We start from the raw sequence: 22,306 nt of genomic DNA, 5'->3' as shown, positions 1-22,306 counted from the left end.
ATCTGGAGAGCCACTGCTCTGATCACCGCTTTACCAGAACCTTTCACCACAAACACTGCTACCTTATTACGGTTCTTATATAAAGGGGGTGTTCTTCCAAAGTTCTAACCAGCAACCCTACATCACTCTTTTTTATCAGCAAATGAATTCTCAGACTTAACCAGGCCTGGTTTCTGGCTTCCCTAGAGCAGTCTGTACCTGAGACAGGGCTGACACTGCCTCTCCTCCTCCCCCACCCCCTCGCCATCCTCTTCCTCCTCCTCCCCCCACCTCCTCTCCCCATCCTCTTCCTCCTCCTCTTCCTCCTCCCCCCCTCCTCTCCCCATCCTCTTCCTCCTTCTCCTCTTCTTTCTCCAGTTGCAGCTCTTCCGATCCAGTCCCCAGGAAATCAGAGCATCAGCACCCTCTCCGGCCCCTGCTGGCTTTGTGAGAAGGACCTTTGTTCCCAGAGGATCTCTGTATCCGTGTTATCACTTTAAGGTTCTGAGCTGTGGAGCAGCTGCAGTGACCCCTAGCCCTGGGCTGGGGAAGCCCTGGGAGGAGAGTCTACAGTTGTCACCAACAGCTGGATTACAAACAGGGGGGGTTAAATTCACTTCCTTTTCAGAATTATTATAAATGAACCCTGATTTGAGAAAGCTGGTACCATATGCGAAAAATAATCCCAATTATAGGACAAATTAGGAAATAGCATTTTTTAATTTCAAAAGAATGCTTTATTTTCTTATAGAAGCTGCTCCAGGATTCCTTTTATGCTTTTTATTTATTTATTTATTATTTTTTTGTGAGGAGGACTAGCCCTGAGCTAACATCCGATTCCAATCCTCCCCTTTTTTCTTGAGGAAGATTGGCCCTGGGCTAAAATCCGTGCTCATCTTCCTCCACTTTATATGGGACACCGCCACAGCATGGCTTGCCAAGCGGTGCGTCAGTGCACGCCCGGGATCCGAACCGGCGAACCCCAGGCCGCCGAAGCAGAGCGTGTGTGCCCAACCGCTTGCGCCACCTGGCCGGCCCCCCTTTTGTGCTTTTTATGCTTCTTCTAATGCTTTGAACATGTTGATCTAAAACAAAACAAAACAAGAGCTAATAACCTAGTTTATTAGGTAAGGGAGGACTAGTAAAAAGTGATTCTGCAAATGAAGTGAATGTGTGTGTGTGTTATTGTGGAAAGATGTCCACAATATGTTGTTATGTGAGAAATGAAGGCACAGAACAGTACATACAGAGTGACTCTACATCTGTTAAGTTAAAAACAAAGGAAAAAAGAAATTCTGGCAAACACTACACTATGTTTGCTTGTATCTAGAAAATGCCTGGAAAGATACACACCAAATAGTTAACAGTGTTTTTCTGGGAAGTGGGTTCAAGAGGGGAGGGTGATGAGGAATTTTCGTATTTGTACATCATACAATTTTATACTGCTGGTGTTTTTATAATAAGCCTATATTATTTACAAAATTAAAACAGAGAGAAGAAGGAAGGTTGTAGGGAGAGGCTGATGGGTAGGGGCATCAGGAAACTAACATGGGCTCCAGCCTTACTGGTTTATAGAAGTTTTATTTATTGTATACATTCTGATGATGATTGTTATATATGAAAAGCAAGAGGTGTAACAAAGTCATGACTGGAAGACTGTGTTTCTAAAAAGTTCTATTTACTTCTTCCCTGAGTCACTTAAATATTCTGATCTTTGGGGAATTTGGAATAGAATTGTAAAGATGCTTGAGGTTAGACCCAAATCACTATTCATTGTGTCTTTGCTGTTCAGAAAGGAGGAGCTTGAGATGAAAGGCTGCCGAGTGGCTGGAGTGGAGGGCTGGATTCAGAGCACCCAGCCTTGGTTCCTGGCAGCCGCTTTTGGCTGAGGGAACTGGAGCAAGTCAAGCCGTGTCCCACTTTGCCTGTCCATGGGGTGAAGTGGCGCACCAGGCCTTATTGCCCTCTTAAGGAGTAATTATTGGAAAACGTTTAGATCCTCGCAGGAAGACAATTCAATACAAAATTTTTTGGTCGAAAAATTTTATTTATTTATGTTTTGGTGAGGAAGATTGGCCCTGAGCTAACATCTGTGCCATTCTTCCTCTATTTTGTATATGGGACGCTGCCACAGCATGGCTGATGAATGGTATCTGGCTCCACACCTGGGATCCGAACCCACAAACCTCGGGCCACCGAAATGGAGTGTGCGAACTTAACCACTATGCCACTGGGCCAGCCCTGAAAATTTTGTTATGTATAAGTCAACCTTAAATTTTCAGAAGAAAAAAGTTTTCCCTTGGATATACATTGATTCAAGTGCTTTTCCATGCTGAATTTTTGTATTTAATTATTTCTTTATCCGTGGAACTTGATTTTATATATTTAGTACAATTAGATCTGTATAACACAAGTTTGCATTTCTTATATGCAGGCTTTCAAAGTAAATTCTCATGTTCTTTTGATGCTCTATTAAGTTCCTGAACTGCTGCAATAATTTGGTAAGATCTAAATTTAGTCCCCATGTGGTCCCTCCCTCCTCTCTCATCGCTGTGCACGACTGTCGCCCTTTTCCTGCACTCCTTCGCTCTTTCCTCCACCTGGATTTGTTACTGTGTCTCCCCTCTTCCACCCTCAGTGGGCTGTTTATCCCCTGCTCTCCCTTCCAGTTTCTTGTGACTAGGAGGGTGACTTCAGAGCTTTCTGGCCACTTCCCAGGCCAGACCAATGGCAAAGGCGGTTGCGATGGTAAAGGTTCAAGGGGCAGGTGACTTTGTGGCTTACTGTCTAAGCCAAGGATCAAAAGTCTTGTAACCGTCCTCAGTTTCTCCTTTTCGGATGTTGGTCCTGACACCCTCTGGAATCCCACGTGACCCCAGGGGAGAGCGTGGAGATGGGCTTGGAAGGAGCACATAAAGCAGCCTTGCCTGCTTGTGTTGTGGGCTCTGCTCAGCATGGATGGGAAGAAATAGGGCCTGAGAGCAAAAATGTTCACTTATTGAAAAAAAAAAACATATCTATATATATATATATAAAACTTCCAAATCTCTCCCCACTGTATCCAGAGATCAAGTTAGATCAAGTTAACACCATGAAGCCAAAAGTAGCACAAGTCACAATTTTACCATCAACTGAACCAGGAAACAGGGGAAACCTCTTCAAAAATCAAATAGTTTTAAGCTGTAAGTGATATCAGTTTGATGTTGGTAATTAACAGTTAGCCCTCAGTTTGGCAAGAAACGGCTCTGGAGTGATCCTTTATCACATGTATGGGGACACTGACATGGAGATACAGAGCAGAGGCCCGGCAGCCAGGGCCCACTGACCCTATGAGGTCAGCCTGAGTGGTTTACAGGCAGCTCCAAGCCTCGGATTTGGGGCAGAGCCGGGCTGGAGCTGGCTGCCAGCTAACGGTGCAGCCCCGAGTGAGTCCGCCACTTTTCTGATGTAACGAGGAGTTTGGGAGTGGAACAGTCTAGCCCCTAAGAGTCTGTACCCACCGGTGAGCCCTTAGCTATAATTAAGCTAGGTGATTCTGATTTTTTGTTTTTCATAGTTATATATGCTAATTCTGACTCGCCATTTATAGAATTAACTCCCTATTCTACCTCTTACAATTACCAAAATGTTTAATAATACCTTAATTGAATAACTTTGAGTTGGTTTGTATGTATAAAATGGCTGACCATGTAACAAAGCCTGCGTCATTAAAGATTTATTTAATCTAACAGCAAAGAGCAAAGTTTTAAATAGTTCACTCCTTTAAAGCTTTTAAAAAACTTAATTCACATAAGTGACATGCTTATTACATATTTTACAGTTTAACAGCACAAAAGCATGTGTAGTAAGAACTGACAGCTCCCTCCACTTTCCCATCTCTCCACAGGAGCAACCATTATGTCTTTCCAGAACTTTTTCTATAAATTCCTGCATATAATAGGGTGTAAATGTGGGGCTGTTTTCTTTTTTAAACATAAATTGGATCATGCTACGCATACAATTATCTTGCTAACCTTTCCTACTTAACTAGATCTGGGGCCTCTTTCCTTATCAGTGCACATGGACAGATCAACCTCATTTTTATGACTGGGAGCTAGAGTTATTTCACATTTCCATAATCATGCTTATATTAGTTGTCTTGCAAGTTCTTACTATTACAAATAATGCTACAGTACGTTTTCTTGTATATATATCATTGTGTTCCTACACAAGCATGCGTGTTTAAGTTATACACCTGTGGATGTGTGTGAAATGAGCCTATTGCCACCAGTGATAGAAGATGTACAAAATTCAGAGTGATGAGCGCTGGAGACATTACAGTGTTAGGAAAATATGATGTTCCTAAACCGTGTGCACTTCTACGCTTTTGTTGCCTAATGTAATTGCAATTTAGTATGCATTATTGGATTTTAATGAAAAGTTTTTCTATGTCATAATTCCATGAGTGGAGACTTCAAAGAAGAGTTAAGTTTGAAGGTCAATATCCTTTTAAAAAATGTTTAGGGGCCGGCCCCGTGGCGCAAGCAGTTAAGTGCGCGCGCTCCGCTGCGGCGGCCCGGGGTTCGCTGGTTCGGATCCCGGGCGCGCACCGACGCACTGCTTGGTAAGCCATGCTGTGGCAGCGTCCCATATAAAGTGGAGGAAGATAGGCACCGATGTTGGCCCGGGGCCGTCTTCCTCAGCAAAAAAGGAGGAGGATTGGCGGATGTTAGCTCAGGGCTGATCTCCTCACAAAAAAAAAAAAATGTTTAATTCTAAGCTGATTTTAAGAAAGGTTTGTGGATGTGGTCAGAGAGCCATGTCCAGTTAAAGCAGGGCCGCTGACAGCTGAAAAACCAAGAGGCCGCAGTCAGCAGCTCTGCGCAGCATTTCCAGATCTCAGCTTCCTACTGCCTGGGGAGTGGGCTGCCATCACGACAGGAGACGGTGGGCTCTTTTCTTAGCCATTTTGTCCACTTGGGAATTTAGATATTGAGATAACACATAAATGGTTTTATTCCTAACTTATTATGTTGTTTGTGCCAAATTGGTAAAATTTTAATAATTATCCTAATAACCAGTTTAATCACATATTCACAAGGCATAGTGTGTCTTAAACAGACAGCTTTCTACCACAAAAAGTATAGCACATTTTTTTGGTTGAGAGTTCTATTAAATACAGAATCCAGGAGATTCGTTTTAGGTTTGGGGAGTGGAGCATATGTTGACATGAGCCTTGACCTTTCAGAAACTGTCTGCTGACAACCCTGCTGTCCTTTTTATTTCCCAGTGCTCGGTCTGGTCCTTCCCATGTGGGCCATAGCGCTCATCTCCTTTGGGGTTGCGCTGCTGTTCGCCCTCTTTGTGTGGCTCTTTGTGTGTCCGTGGATGCGGAGGAAAATAGCAGGTGAGGGCTTTTTTATTCTTCTGATTTACAACAATGCTCCTCATTCCTCAGACTTCAGATGTAATCCACAATTATCCTTACTAACAGAGAGAAGTTGAAGCATGGATAACTCTAGAACATACACTGAGATACATGCCCCATCCTTGTCTCTTGGCTCCTGACTGCTTTCCGGCTGAAACTTTCTCTTCATCTTGTGGCCTAAGTGAGCTGTAAGGTTCTAGATGCCATGCAGACTGGAAGTTAACTATGCAGTCAAGTTCTACCAGCCTGATGAAAAACATGAGTCCTTAGGGAAATGCAGATTAACACCATAATAAGATATCACTTCACACCCGCAAGAACCGCCAAAAGTAAAAGACTAGCGATTCCAAGTGTTGATGAAGAAGTGGGTTAACTGGAATTCTCATGTCTTCATGGTGAAATGTAAAATGGTACAACTGCTTTGGAAATTAGTTTAGCAGTTTCCTGTAAAGTTAAGCATACACTTACCATGACCCAATAATTCCACTCCTAGGCATTTATCCAAGAGGAATGAAAATACACGTTCATAAAAATACTTGTACACAAATCATTTAGTCATAATAGCCAAAAACTGGAAACAACCCAAATGTTCATTAACAAGTGAATGGATAAACAAATCATGGTATATTTATATAATTTCATATCAATTCCTATAACAAGACTACTTAGCAATAAAGAGAATGAACTACCTGTAAATAAATTTCACAGGTGTTACGTCGAGCAAAAGAAGCCAGATACAAAAGAGTACATACTGTAAGATTCCAGAGAAAATTGATCTGTAGCGATAGAAATCTCTGGTTCCTGGGGCGGCAGGGGGTTTAGGAGACTGACTGTAAAGGGTCAGGAGAGAACTTCTCAGGGTCGTGGAAATGTGCTCTGCCTTAACGGGGGAGTGGTTATGGGGTGTCCTCATGTGTCATGGGTCATCTACCTGCACATTTAAAATGTATGAATTTTATTGTATGTAAATTATACCTCAGTAAAAACAATTTTTGAAAAAACAAGAAGAATATGGCTTAGAAAGCTGTTGGAGCTATTTTCCTGTCACTAGCAACGTAATTGAATTCCAAGCCTTCAGGCCACATGCTTTTACAGGGCTCTCAAAAGAATTATTTACTTTTGACCTCAGAGTGTGCCACACAATCATGTTTCAGTGTGGACATATCTGAATTTGAAAACCCATATTTCAAAGAAGACCAAAACAAATGAGACATACCATGCTCATGAATTGGAAGACTCAATATAGCATAGACGTCAATTTTTCTCAAATTGCTCTACAGATTTAACACAATTTAAATAAAAATCCTAGTAGGAGATTTTTGTAGATTTAGACAAGCTACTTTTACAATTTATATGGAGGGGCCGGCCTGGTGGCGTAGTGGTTAAGTTCACCCTCTCTGCTTAGGCAGCCCAGGGTTTTCGGGTTTGGATCCTGTATGCGGACCTACACGTTGTTCATCAAGCCATGCTGTGGCGGCATCCCATATACAAAATAGAGGAAGACTGGCACAGATGTTAGCTCAGGGACAATCTTCCTCAAGCAAAAAGAGGAAGATTAGCAACGGATGTTGGCTCAGCGCCACGCTTCCTCACCAAAAAAAAAAAAAAAAAGATTATGGGGAAAGGCACAGGAACTAGAATAGCCAAAACAATTTTGAAAAAGAACAAAGTTGGAGGATTCATACTACTTAACTTGAAGACTTCCTTTAAAGCTGCAAGACAATGTGGTATTAGTGAAGAAATAGACACCTAGATTAATAGAACAGAGTAGAGTCCAGAAATAGACCCACACAAATATGGCAAATTGATTTTCAACAAAGTACAAAGGCAGTTCAATGAAGAAAGAATAGTCTTTACAACAAATGGTATTGGACTAATTAGACATCCATATGCCAAAAAAAGAATCTTGATGTAAACCTTATGCCTTGTAAAAAAAAATAACTCAAAATGCATCATAGACCTAAATGTAAAATAGAAAATAATAAGACTTTTAGGAAAAAAAATAAGGGAAAATTTTTGTGACCTTGGATTAAACAAAGAGTTTTTTAATATGACACCAAAAACACAACTCATAAAAAAAAGAAGTTGATAAAATGTACTTCATCAAAATTAAGAACTGTTGCTCTGTGAGAAACACTGTTAAGAGAAGGCAAAGACAAGCCACAGACTGGGAGAAATGTTTGCAGGTCCCGTCTGACAGAAGACTTGTTTTCAGAATATATAAAGAAATCTCAGAAAACAACGCAGAGGAAAAATGAGCAAAAAATACGAACAGACACATCATCGATAAAGATATGTGAATGGCAAATAAATCTATGAAAGGTGCTCAGCATCACTAGCCGTCAGGGAAATGCAAATGATAGCCGCAATGAGATACCACTACACACCAATTTGAACAGCTTTCACAAAAACAGACAATGCTAAGTGCTGATGAGGATGAGGAGCAGCTGGAACTGCTGATGGGAACGAAAAATGGTACAGTCACCCAGAGAAGCAGCTTGGCAGCTTCTTATCAGGTTAAATATACACTTACCCACTCCTAGGTATTTACCCAAGAGAAATGAAAATTTAAAATCACACAAAAATCTGTACATGAATGTTTATAGCAGCTTTGTGATCACCAAAAACTGGAAACAACCTGGATTATCCACAGAATGAATAAATAAACTATGGTGCATCCATATACTGGAACACTACCTAGCAGTTAAGAAGAATGAACTATTGATACATGTAACAACTTGGATGAATCTCTAAGGCATTATGCTGAGTAAAAGAAGCCAGTCTCAAAAAATTACATATGGTTTCATTTCTACGGCATTCTGAAAAAGACAGACTGTAGGGACAGAAAGCAGATCAATGGTTGTCAGGGGTTAGGGCTGGGCCGAGGGTCTGACTACGAGGGGAGCTTTGGGGGATGATGGAACCTTTCTGTATCCTGATTGTGGTGGCGGTTACACGAATCTAGACGTGTTAGAATCAGGACACACACACATGCAGATGCAATTTACTGCATGTAAATTTAAAAACTAATAATAAAAAAAATCCACATTAATACATACAATGTCAAACTAAATAGTGAAGCCGCATTGAACATGGATTGATAAGCTCCTGCTTCCTCCCCTCGCGTGTAGGTGCTCCCTGCTCTCTCCTGAATGTAAATACCACCTCCTCCAGGCATACAGAGTACTAGCCTAAAATGAGCCCCTTAACCTACTGCTTGTCTGATTTAACCCCAGGGGAATGATAAACTATACCCACATGCTTTGATTTTTTTTAAAGGCTTTTCCTAATAGCTGAACTTGCATGTCAAATGGAGCATAAAGTCTTTGCTTTCCAGCTTTAGGCTATAATGTCATAGCAGGAAGCTGACATTGCTCCCCATTCTGGCTTCCCAGGAGATTTTTTTGTCAATGCGACATATTTTGATATTTCAACATATAGTTCTTGTTCTGTTATTTTAAGTACACACTAGTGATTAAGGGCATGTGACCCTGGGCAAATGGTTTAATCACTCTGTGCCTCAGTTTGCTCACTAATAAAATGCAGAAAATAATAACCTGTCTTGTGTAAGTGTTAACAATTTTTGTTTTAATTATTATTATAATCTTTATAAATATTATCTTTTCTCATATAGATTATAAGCAATTTGAGGTCCGAGATCTGAATATACATTTTTTTTGTTCCCTGTAGCACATAATAGAAACTTAGTATTAAAAAACCTGTCTATCTGACTGTCTCGGTGCATAAAGAGAGTTGATAAAGATAGGGATGGTGAAGGAGTGTATCCAGCAGAGGGGAGTATTTCCCTGCCAGTCCCGGAGGTGAGAGCTTCCCTTTGCTCAGGAAGATGAGGAAATCAGCAGCGCCAGGTGTCGGATCTGAGGATCTGACTAAACCGAAGGCTGCACAGCTTTAAAACTGCTTCTTTAAATCCCTTGTTTCTTTTGAAAGTAAAGGATTTTTAAAAGTAAGCGGGATCTCTCTGTTCCTTTTTGGAAAATGATTTACTTTTTTCCTAAGATTTGGTGACCGGAAGAAATCTGAGACCAATAATTTATTGAACAGAAGAAAACCAAACACTATAACAATATCTTTGAAGACAAAAAGGATAAACATTTCAGTGATTCTGAGGTTAGTTTAAGAAAATAGAAGGCCGGTCTCGAGGGTTGTAGGATGACAGAATGTTAGCCCTGGGAGGGACTTTGGGGATGGGAAGCAGGCCTGTCTTTTTTGTTGGTTTTGGATGAAATGGCTCAGCCTAAGCCCGCATCTTCTCCTCAGTAGCTGAATTTTCTGCCTTTGCGTTTCCCAGATAATTGATTGAACTCTCCACTTTATTTTCTCTATGTAGCTATAACTTTTCTTTCGTTCCCACAGTATAAAGATAAACGTTTTTTATATTCATTTTTCAATAACAAGAATTCTCTTTCGAAATTTTCAGTTATGACTACTATATTTTCTTTAGGCAAATTACAAAAAGAAGGTGCTTTATCGCGAGTCTCTGATGAAAGCCTCAATAAAATTCAGGAAGTGGAGTCCCCAGTGTTTAAAGAGCTACCAGGTGCCAAGACCAGTGACGACAGCACAGTCCCTCTCACGGGGCCGGCGGGGGACACGGCTGGGGCCTCGGAGGGTGTCTCGGCGGGAAACCACCCCCGGGCCTCCTACGGTAAGCCCCACGTGGAGGGGTGGGGTGTGCACGGCGCTAGAGAGGGGTCCGGGGGTACCCGGCCGGGCCTGCGTGGGGGCGCTTAGGTTTTAATGCAGGAAAGTGTCCCCCAGTTGTATGTTTTGAGAAAACCCAGGAGCTGAAGGGGCCTGGGGAAGCCTCTCAGTCAGCAGGGCAGGCCTACTGTTGCCCTGGACGTGCAGTCTGGCCGGCGGTGCCCGGCCCGCGCACTGAGCCTCGGGGCAGCGCTCCCAGCGGCGCGCGCGCATCTCCCATGTGCGGAGTTTCTGCCGCTGCAGGCTGGTTTGTGCAGTTTACGAAGAACGCCTTCCTGGGGGAAGACGCGCACAGAAAGCTGAAATTGGAACCAAGGAGGTCGTCCTACTGTAGAAGCACACAAGCCTCAGAAATGCTCAAGACTGCCCTGGGGGTGTCCTTTTGTCTCATAACATTTGTGGACAATGCTGGGCGAGCACCAGCCTCTGCCAAGCCTGTCCCGGCAGCTTCCCGCCTCCCTGCAAGGTGGGGCCCTGGCACCCGCTTTCCGTGGGTGCCGTCTCAGACTTGGCGCAAAGAGCGCAAGGTAATTTTGCCCCACCGATCTGACGGATACTGCCTGTGACAGTCGTGGTTGGCCTTTTAAGGAGCACCTAGAGTAACTGGCTCATGGGGAACTGGGTTTTGTCCTTCATGTGTCAAGTTTTCCTAAAATAAGTTCTTTGTAAGGATTCTCCCTTTATTGGTTACTAGAAACAGGAAAGAGTACTGTAGTAATTTCTGGAGACACTTTTCAGGAGAACTTAAATAACATCATTTTTTAAATACCATGTTATTAGTTATACCCTTTTGTTGTATATTCCCACGTTTCCTTTTTTATTTTAGCCATATTACATGTCCTTTATGGTCAATTTAGAAAAGAAAGCGTGTGCAAAAAAATTGAAATCGCCCATAATCCAACCTTCCAGAGATAACCACCATATAAGGAGCGGGGAGTATTTCCTTCCAGACACACTTAATGTTCAGAAGGCTGGAAAAGAAGACTCTTTCTTTAACCCTTTTCAGGAAGGGCGCTTTCCATGACTCACGGCTCTGTGAAATCGCCCGTCTCCAATGGCACGTTCGGCTTTGACGGCCACACGAGGAGTGACGGTCACGTGTATCACACCGTGCACAAAGACTCGGGGCTCTACAAAGACTTGCTGCACAAGATCCACACAGACAGGGGCCCCGAGGAGAAGCCGGCACAGGAGAACAGCTATCGGCTGCTGCGACGGAACAACAGCTACACTTGCTACACCGCAGCCATTTGTGGGCTGCCGGTACACGCGACTTTCAAAGCTGCTGACCCGCCATCCGCGCCAGAGGACAGCGAGAAGCTGGTGGGGGACACTGTGTCCTACTCTAAAAAGAGACTTCGCTACGACAGCTACTCGAGCTACTGCAACGCGGTGGCAGAGGCTGAGATCGAGGCAGAAGAGGGAGGTGTGGAGATGAAGCTGGCGTCGGAGCGGGCAGACCCTGAGCAGCCTCCAGAGGACGCTGCGGAAGAGGAGAGGGAGGAGAAGGACACAGCCGAGGTCCACCTCCTGTTCCACTTTCTGCAGGTCCTCACTGCGTGCTTTGGATCCTTTGCTCATGGGGGCAATGACGTGAGGTGAGTACGTTCGTTCCTTCAACAAGTACGTCTGGAGGGTCTGCCGTGTGCCCGGCACTGTCCTGGGCGCCGCGATACAGCAGCGAACAACACGCACAAAAATCCCTGCCAGAAAGGAGGGCGAGTGGGGCACAGACAGTAAACAAATAAATAAGTAACTCGTTTAGGGTGCTAGACAGTGATCAGTGTTAACGGGAAAAATAAAGTAGGGGGGAGGGGCGCATCTGGGGGATGGCCATGCTGGATAAGCTGTTGAGGTGAGGGCTCGCTGAGTGAGATCTGAAGGGGGTGAGGGAGCCAGGATGTGCGCATCCCGGAAGGGGGGACACAGGTGCAAAGGGCTGAGGCAGGAGTGTGCCGTGTGTCTTCTAGGAAGAGGAAGGAAGCCACAGAGGGAGAGTGTAGACTGTAAGGTCAGCAGGTCGTAGAGGCCAGGAATGTGTAGGGAATCCCGGGAATATGTAGAAAGTCTCTTCTCTCACCTCACTAGCTGGGTAGCACTGAGTAGACAAGTCACTTGATTTCCCAAAGCCTCAGTGTCCCAATCTAATTTAGGGGTAAAACTAGTACCAAGCTCATGGGGTTTCCATGAGGATTAAGTGAGATGCTTTATATAATGTGCGTAGGAGATTGTTCCTCACATAATCGGTATCTATATGTTTTCACTATTACTCTCATTATAATTTTCATGCAGGGCTAATCTTTTCATCCAAATCAGGAAAATGTGCTATTGTTGCATTTTTTATCGCCCAGTTACATGACTCTCCGTTTTACAGTGGGTTTCCATACACTGTCTACCCACGTGCAACTGCATTTCTGTTCTTTTTAAAAGAAGTCTTCCCGCCAGACAGAAGGCCAGACGTCGTCTGTTCTGCTCAGTGTCACACGTGTTGCCTGTGATTTTATTTGAGGCACCGTGTTCTCCTATCTTCTTAATTTCTTGATTGCCCCTCCTAGCACCACCTAACTTCCTCCTCCTTATCGAGAATTCTTTGTTGAAGGCCTGGTGCTGGCAACGGGTCATGCATTGGGTCCCTGTCCTTTAGGAGTTTAAGCTCCAGTTAGGGAGATAAGAAAAGCATGTACGTGGGAAAGTAATAAACCACGCAAAACCGGTATTTCAAGGCCTAATGAAGAGCTTAGGCAGCCACTGCTACAGGTGACCAGAGTTCAGAGCAATTGCTTGCAGTTTAGGGCTGGTTTTGAGGCTTTTGGGGAGGGATATGGTCTGATAAAAGCAAGGTTCTAGAAATAATAATGTGACAGTGAAGAGGGGGCTTCTGTCCACTCCACAGAGGTTACTAAGTTTGCATCAGGCCTCGGTGCTGAATCATTTATAGCCTACTCTAATCCTCAAAACAGCCCTTTGAGGTCCTAAGTAGTATCCTTCAAAGTTAGGGTATCTGGAGCTCAGAAATGTGACATTTCGTGCCCAGGATCACACAGCTAGAGAGAAGCAGACATGGGAGCCCGTTCTTCGTAACCCTCACTGTCTACACAGAGTGTAGAGTGAGCTGGGAGGAGGAGACTAGAGCTACAGAAGCTGCTGAGAGCCTGTGTGTGGTTCTGCATGTAAGGAGCTTGGAAGTTGTCACTCTGTCCTAACAATGAGTAATAAACTGAACAGACTGAAAAATCAACAACCCTTCTTGGATCCATAAGAGAGAGGAGGACACAGGGCAAAGCGCTGTCCCCACGACTGGAGAGAGACACAAGGACAGGGAGTTGTGGAGGAGACTCACGAGTGGAAACTGCCGTGGGAACCAGTGCCGGGTGGGAAAACCTGAACTGTAGTGATGAATCCCGGGGGCTCCGTGCAGACAAGTCAGAGAGCTGAAGATTCCAGGGCACCCAGTGATGGGGAACCCCACCATGTTGTGAGTCTTACCTCTAGAAACTCTACCAGGCTCTCACAGTGAATATTGGAGAAAAAAATCCCCTCCTGCTTCTGTCAGAGGCAGGGGGAAAGTAACTATTTTGACATACCCAGAGCACTCTGTTTTTTGTTTTTTTTTGGTGAGGAAGATTAGCCCTGAGCTAACATTTGTTGCCAATCCTCCACTTTTTGCTGAGGAAAATTGGCCCTGAGCTAACATCTGTGCCCATCTTCCTCTACTTTATACGTGGGATGCCTGCCACAGCATGGCTTGATAAGTGGTGTGTAGGTCTGCGCCTGGGATGCGAACCTGCAAACCCCAGGCCGCCGAAGCAGAGCACACAAACTTAATCAACTATACCACCAGGCCAGCCCCAAGAGTACTGTTTTAACAAGGCCTGCCCTCAGGGGAAGCTAGTTAACCAGATCCTAACCTGCTAGGGTATTATCAGAGCCCAACTCACCTGAGGAAAGGGAAATACCCAACTGCAGCCCAGTGGAGCCATCCTGTTCTACATAAGGGGGAGAAAAAAGACCGAGAGACACTTGTGAAGTTCACAGTCCAGAGGCACAGGCTCACTAAAAGACTGAGACCTGATCATAGGACTATAGAGCGCTTTCCCTCCCCACACACGTCACCACCACATCACTAAAGGCCTATTTACAGCAGTTCCTTTTACCCAGTACATCATGTCTGGCTATCAAGAAAAAATTACAAGACACACCAAAAGGCAAAAACACAATTTGAAGAGACAGAGCAAGCATTAGAACCAGGCATGGCAGGGATGTTGGAAATATCAGACTGGGAATTTGAAACAACTATAATTAATATACTGAGGGCTCTAATGTAAGCAGAGAGATGGAAATCCTAAGGAAGAACCACAAGGAAATACTAGAGATAAAAAACATTATAATAGAAATGAAGAATGCCTTTGATGGGCTTGTTAGTAGACTGGACATGGCTGAGGAAAGAATCTCTGAGCCAGAGGATATCTTAATAGAATCTTCAAAAACCAAAAAGCAAAGAGAACAAAGATTGAAAAAATACAGAAAATAATACCCAAGGACTATGTAACAATTACGAAAGGTGTAACATACACATAATGGGAATACTGGAAGGAGAAGAAAGAGAGCAAGGGACAGATGAAATATTTGAAACAATAATGACTGAGAATTTCCCTAAATTAATGCCAGACACCAACCCACAGATCCAGGAAGCTCAGAGAACACCAAGCAGGATAAATGCCAAAACCCCCTACACCTAGGCATATCATTTTTGAGCTACAGAAAATCAAAGAAAAAATCTTGGAAGAAGCCAGAAGGAAAAAACACCTTACCTATAAAGGAACAAAGATAAGAATTACATCCACCTTCTCCTCAGAAACCATGCAGTCAGAAGAGAGTGGAGTGAAATATTTGTAGTGTTGAGAGAAAAAAACCATCAACCCTGTGAAATTATCCTTCAAAAGGGAAGGAGAAATAAAAACTTTCTCAGACAAACAAAAATTGAGGGAATTTGTTGTCAGTAGACCTGCCTTGCAAGAAATGTTAAAAGAAATTCTATAGAGAGAAGGAAAATAATATAGGTCAGAAACTCAGATCTACAGAAAGCAAGGGAGAGCATCAAAGAAGGAATAGGTGAAGGTAAAAAAAAACTATTTTTTTATTCTTAATCTAACAGGTAACAGTTGATTCAAAATAATAATTATGTATGCTTATGTATATATTACATATAGATGTATATAATTATATATATATATATATACACATCTATCTGTAGTTTACTATATAAACATATCTGAACAAATCTGAAAGAACAGAAATAATACAATGTCTGCTCTCAGACCACAGTCGAATTAAACTATATATATGTATACATGTATATATATTTTATATATAAAATATATTTATTATATATAAATATATATTTTTTATATACACACATACACACACATATATGCTTAGTATGCATATATTGAGTGAAATGAATGAAAGCAATGATACAAGGGACAGGAGGGAGGAATTAGGATTATTCTTTTTATTTTAAGGACCCACACTACCTGTGAAGTGGTATAGTGGTATTTGAAAGTGCACTTAGATTAGCTGTAAGTATATATTGCAAGCTCTAGGGCAACTGCTAAAAAAAGTAAAAAAAAAAAAAAAAAAAAAGCATAACTGATATGCTAAGAAAGGAGAGAAAATGGAATCACATAAAATGTTCAATTAAAACACCAAAGGCCAAAAAAAGTGGAAGAGAAAAGCAGTAACAAAGAATAAGGGCAACAAATAGAAAACAGTAACAAATATGGTAGATATTAATCCAACTATATCAATAATCACTTTGAGTGTCAGTGATCTAAATGCACCAATTAAAGGACAGAGATTGTCAGAGTGGATCAAAAAACAAACCCAACTATGTGTTGTCTACATGAAACCTACTTCAAATATAAAGACACACATGGATTAAAAGGTAAATGGAAGGAGGAAAGTACACCTTGCTAACACTGATGGAAAGAGAGCAGGAGTAGCCATATTAATTTCAAACAGAGCAGACATGGACAGATCCAGTAGGCAGAAAATCAGTAAGGACATAGTTGGACTCAACAATACCATCAATCCACTGGATATAATTTACATCGATAGACCTCGCCATCCAACAACAGCAGAATTTACATTCTTCTCAAGCTCACATGGAACATCAAGCTCAGCAAGATAGGACACATTCTGTATCATAAAACACACCTAACACATTTAAAAGAATAGAATGGGGGCGGGTGGTGGGGGGTGGAAGAAATGAGTGAAAGGGGTATAAAAAAGTTATAAAACAATTTTGGGGCTGGCCCTATGGCCTAGTGGTTGAGTTTGGCACGCTCTGCTTCAGTGGCCTGGGTTCAATTCCCGGTGCGGACCTCCACCACTCATGGGTGGCCATGCTGTGGCGGCGATCCACATACAAAATAAAGATTGGCACAGATGTTATTAGCTCTGGGCGAATCTTCCTCAGCAGAAGAAACAAGTTATAAAACAATTTCAATTAAGGTAAAGTTAAAACCCTATAATATTAGCAAATTCATTTAATCAATTTTCAGTTCACACACACACACACACCTTGCATCATTGGCCTATTCTAACAGTGAAATGAAACGTTGGTTTCACATTAGAAAATATATTAATGCAAGGTAGCGTGTTAATAAGTTGAAAGAGAAAATTATCACATGAGTAAATGCATCACGGATCTTAAAAATCTTTAATACATTCAAAATCCACTTTATGAAAATAACTGAGCAAATTGGGGGTGGAAGTGCATCTGTAAAAATAAAACAACCAAAAAGGTAAAAAAAAGGGGGAAGAAAAAAACACATCCAACAAATAGTTGTAAAAAAAAAAGCACAAGGGTGGAGAATCCTGGGGTAGCTGATGTGACTCTGTTCTGACTTCCTCTCCTGCATCTTGATGAGGTTTGTTGGGCTTTTAATAAATTGATACAGCTTTTCAATAAGAAACAAACAAATATCCAAATCTTTCCAAGTTTTCCAGCTTAAAAATCTGATTTTGGTCTCAACTGCTATTCCTAATTTTTTAGGGATTGGTGAGATTTTTTTTTACCAGCCATATTTCAAAATATACCCTGAGCTACATTTGTCTCTATTCCTTTTAAGCCAGTGTAAAAGGCTCTCAAGAAAAGGCCTTGGTGCAGAGGACCTACTCATACACCAGCCATGATATTGGTTTATTTCCATATAACCTAAATAAATAAATAACACTGAAACACCATTTGGTAAACACTACAGGTAATAATTGTCATGGGTAGGATCAACCAATAGATGCTAAAATTAGTGGGCAAAAGTTCTAGGAGAAATAGGATATTTGCATAGTCAAAGTATCTCTCCTAAGATATATACTAATTACGAAGGGAAAAATAATAACTTTATAGTGGAGAAACCTGGCAGACACTATCTTAACCAGGTGATCAAGGTTAACATCATTAGTAATAAGACATATCAACATTAAGTACCCCCTGACGTGATGCTCTAAAAAACAAAGAAAAGAACTAATACAATGTCTGCTTTCAGACCATAATGAAATTAAATTAGAAATCAGTAACCGAAAGATAACTGGAAAATCCCAAATATATGGAAATTAAACAGCACACTTTGAAATAACCACATGGATCAAAGAAGAAATATCACAAGAAATTTTAGAATATTTTGAACTAAATGAAAATGAAAACATCAAAATTTATGAGATGCAGTGGAAACAGTGCTTAGGTGGAAATTTATAGCATTGAATGCATAGATTAGAAAAGAAGAAAGATATAAAATCAATAATTTAAGTTTCCACCCTAGAAAGCTAGAAAAAGAAGAGCAAATTAAATCCAAAGTAAGCAGAAGAAAAGAAATGATAAGAATTAGAGTAGAAATCAATGAAATTGAAGTCAGAAAATCAATAGAGGAAATTGGTGAAACCAAAAGCAGGTTTTTGAAAACATCAATAAAGTTGATAAGCTTCTAGCCAGGCTAACTGAGAAGAAAAGAGAGGACACAAATTACTAGTATCAGAAATGAAAGAGAAGACATCACCATAGATCCTGTGGACATTAAAAAGATAATAAAGCAATACTATGAACAACTCTGTGCCATCAAATTTGATAACCTGCATGAAATGGACCAATTCCTTGAAAGACACAATTGGCCAAAACTCATGCAAGAAAAAATAGACTATCTGATAGGCCTAACTATTAAAGAAATTGAATCAATAATTAATAACCTTCCAAAACAGAAAGCATTGGGCCCAGATGGGTTCACTGGTGAATTCTACCAAACATTTAAGGAAGAAATGAGGCCAGAATTACCCTATTACCAAAACCAGAGAAAGACATTAAAGAAAACTACAGACCATAGTGAACATAGGTGCAAAAATCCTCAAGAAAATATTAACAGATTGAATCCGACAATGTATGAAAAGAATTATACACCACGACCAAGTGAGATTTATCACAGGTATGCAAGGCTGATGTAATGTTAAAAAATCAGTTAATGTAATCCATCACATCAACAGGCTAAAAAAGAAAAATCACATGATCACATCAATAGACGCAGAAAAAGCATTTAAAATATACCACCTATTCATGATAAAAACTCTCAGTAAACTAGGAATAGAGGAGAACTTCCTCAACTTAATAAAGAATATCTACAAAAAACCTACAGCTAACATCAAACTTAATGGTGAGAAACTCAAAGCTAAGATCAGGAGCAAGGCAAAGATGTCCCCTTTCACCATTCCTTTTAACACTGCACTGGAAGTTGAAAGTATATGGTTTGGGGGCCAGCTCAGTGGCTTAGCAGTTAAGTGCACGCGCTTAGCTACTGGCGGCCCGGGTTCGGATCCCGGGCGCCCACCAACGCACTGCTTCTCTGGCCATGCTGAGGCCGCATCCCACATACAGCAACTAGAAGGATGTGCAGCTATGACATACAACTGTCTACTGGGGCTTTGGGGAAGAAAAAAGGAGGAGGATTGGCAATAGATGTTAGCTCAGAGCCGGTCTTCCTCAGCAAAAAGAGGAGGATTAGCACAGATGTTAGCTCAGGGCTGATCTCCCTCACCAAAAAAAAAAAAAAAAAGTAAAGTCTATGTATTGGGAAGGAGGACATAAAGCTGTCTTTGTTTGTAGATGACGTGATCGTCTATGTAGAAAATCTGAAAGAATCAATACAAAAACTCCTGGAACTAATAAGCAATTATGGCAGAGTTGCAGGATAAAAGATTAACGTACAAAAGCCAATTGATTTCCTTACCTACCAGCAAAGAACAGGTGGAATTTAAAATTAAAAACAATGCCATTTACATTAGCACCCCAAAAAATGAAATACTTGGGTATAAATCTAACAAAATATGTACAAGATCTATATGCAGAAAACTACAAAACTGATGAATGAAATCAAAGAAGAACTAAATAAATGGAGAGATTTTCCATGTTCAAGGCAGGAAGACCCAATATTGTAAAGATGTCAGTTCTTCCCATCTTTATCTATAGATTCAATGCAATCCCAATCAAAATCCCAGCAAGTTATTTTGTGGATATCAACAAACTGATTCTAAAGTTTATGTGGAGAGGCAAAAGACCCAGAATAGCCAACCCAGTATTGAAGGAGAAGAACAAAGTTGGAAGACTGACACTACCCATCTTCAAACCTTACTATAAAGCTGCAGTAATGAAGATAGTGTGGTATTGGTGAAAAGAATAGACAAATCAATGAAACAGAATAGAGAGCCCAGAACCAGACTCACATAAATATATCAACTGATCTTTGACAAAGGAGCAAAGATAATACAAAGGAGCAAAGAGTCTTTTCAACAAATGGTTCTGAACAACTGGACGTCTACAGGCAAAGAAATGAATCTGGATACAGACCTTACACCTTCCACAAAAATCAACTCAAAATGGATCACAAACCTAAATGTAAAATGCAAAACTGTAAAACTCCTGTAGATAACATGGGAGGAAACATAGATGACCTTGGGTATGGGGATGACTTTTTAGATACAACACCAAAGATACAATTCATGAAAGAAATAATAGATAAACTAGACTTCATTAAAATTGAAAACTTCTGCACAGTGCAAGACAATGTCAAGAGAATGAGAAATGAGAATATAAGCCACAAACTTAGAGAAAATATTTGCAAAAGACACATCTGATAAAGGATTATTATACAAAGAACTCTTAAAACTCAACAATAAGAAAACAAACAACCCGGGCTGGCCTGGTGGCGCAAGCGGTTAAGTGCTCGCGCTCGCACTCCGCTGCGGCGGCCCAGGGTTCGCCGGTTCGGATCCCGGGTGCGCACTGACGCACTGCTTGGCAAGCCATGCTGTGGCAGTGTCCCATATAAAGTGGAGGAAGATGGGCACGGATGTTAGCCCAGGGCCAGTCTTCCTCAGCAAAAAAAACAGGAAGATTGGCAGATGTTGGCACAGGGCTGATCTCCTCACAAAAAAAAAAAAGAAAGAAAACAAACAACCCAATTAAAAAATGAGCCAAAGACCTTACCAGACACCTCACCAAAGAAAACATACAGATGGTGAATAAGCACATGAAAAGATGCTCTGTGGTATATGTCATCAGGGAAATGCAAATTAAAACGAGATAACTATTACACAATTGTTAGAATGGCCAAAATCTAGAACACTGACAACACCAAATGCGGATGAGGATGTGCAGCAAGAACTCTTATTCATTGCTGGTGGGAATGCAAATGGTACAGCCACTTTGGAAGACAGTTTGGCAGTTTATTACAAAACTAAACATAGTCTTACCATGTGATCCAGCAATCACGCTCCTCGGTATTTACCCAAAGAAGTTAAAAACTTATGTCCACACAAAAACCTGCAAGTGCATATATATAGAAGCTTTATTTATAATTGCCAAAACTTGGAAGCAACCAAGATTTCCTTTAGAAGGTGAATGGATAGACTGTAGTACATCCAGACAATGGAGTATTATTCAGCACTAAAAAGAAATGAGCTGTCAAGCCATGAAAAGACATAAAGAAAACTTAAATGCCTATTACTATATGAAAGCAGCCAATCTGAGAATACTGTATGATTCCAACTGTATGACATTCTGGAAAAGGCAAAGCTATGGAGACAGTAAAAAGATCAGTGGGTTGGGTGGGGGGAGGGATGAATAGGTGGAGCACAGAGGGCTTTTTAGGGCAGTGAAACTATTCTGCATGATGCTGTAATGATGGATACATGTCATTATACATTTGTCCAAACCAGGAGAATGAACACCAAGAGTGAACCCTAATGCAAACTGTGGACTTGGGACAAATCTGATGTGTCATTGTAGGTTCATCAGTTGTAATAAATGTACCACTCTGGTGGGAGATGTTGATTGTGGGAGAGGCTGTGCATGTGTTGGGCAGAGGGCATATGGGAAATCTCTGTACTTCTCCTTAGTTTCGCTGTGAACCTTAAACTGCTCTAAAGAAATAAAGTCTTAAAAAAAATTTTTTTGAAAGCTGTGGCATCCAAAAAAAGTATGTGGCTGCCAAGGACCTGAGTGATGATGGCAGGTCTAGGGAGAAAGGTGTGAGCACCCGACTGAGTCCTGAGCTTACGTCCCAAGCCTGCCTCCTGCTAGGGACATGACTTTGGCATCGATTTCCTCATCAACAAAATGAGAGTTGCAATACCTAGTTTGCAGGGTGGGTGTGAGAACTAATGATTAGCAGTAATGTTTGTGATCCCATTGTGTGGAACCTGACATGGCTGCCCAAAACTGGTAGCTAATATTAGTAGCAGTGCTGGCAGTGAAAATGGAAATAAATAGAGGAAAAAGAGAAGAGAAAAAGAACGTTTTTTGTGTCCACTTCTTGTGGTTTTTCAGTACTTCAAAAAAAATTAGTAAATCACTCATTAAGATGGCTACTATAAAAAAACAACAGAAAATAATAACAAGTGTTGGCAAGGATGTGGAGAAATTGGAACCCTTGTGCACTGTTGATAGGAATGTAAAATAGTACAACCGCTATGGAACACAGTCTGGAGGTTCCTCAAAACATTCACAATAGAACTACAGTGTGATCCAGCACTCCCACTTGTGGGTATACATATATCCAAAAGAAGTGAAAGCAGGGTCTTGAAGAAATAATTGCACATTCATATTTGTAGCAGCAATATTCACAATAGCCAAGAGGCGGAAGCAACCCACAT

General features: G+C 41.4%; 1 protein-coding gene across 2 annotated transcripts in view; it reads left to right on the top strand.

Moving 5' to 3' along the window:
- SLC20A2 (solute carrier family 20 member 2) overlaps positions 1 to 22,306 on the top strand; it is a 105,679-nt gene that overhangs the window by 70,848 nt on the left and 12,525 nt on the right. For both annotated transcript variants that reach the window (XM_058525308.1, XM_058525309.1), the window contains exons 6-8: positions 5,249 to 5,365; positions 9,852 to 10,055; positions 11,118 to 11,709. In XM_058525308.1, coding sequence (XP_058381291.1) covers positions 5,249 to 5,365; positions 9,852 to 10,055; positions 11,118 to 11,709 — 913 coding nt within the window. The remainder of the gene's footprint in view (positions 1 to 5,248; positions 5,366 to 9,851; positions 10,056 to 11,117; positions 11,710 to 22,306) is intronic.

The sequence above is a fragment of the Diceros bicornis genome, chromosome 29 (genome assembly GCF_020826845.1).
Source record: "Diceros bicornis minor isolate mBicDic1 chromosome 29, mDicBic1.mat.cur, whole genome shotgun sequence".
NCBI lineage: Eukaryota > Metazoa > Chordata > Mammalia > Perissodactyla > Rhinocerotidae > Diceros > Diceros bicornis.
The sequence above is the reverse complement of the archived record's forward strand: the minus strand, read 5'-3'. Positions and strand labels throughout refer to the sequence as shown.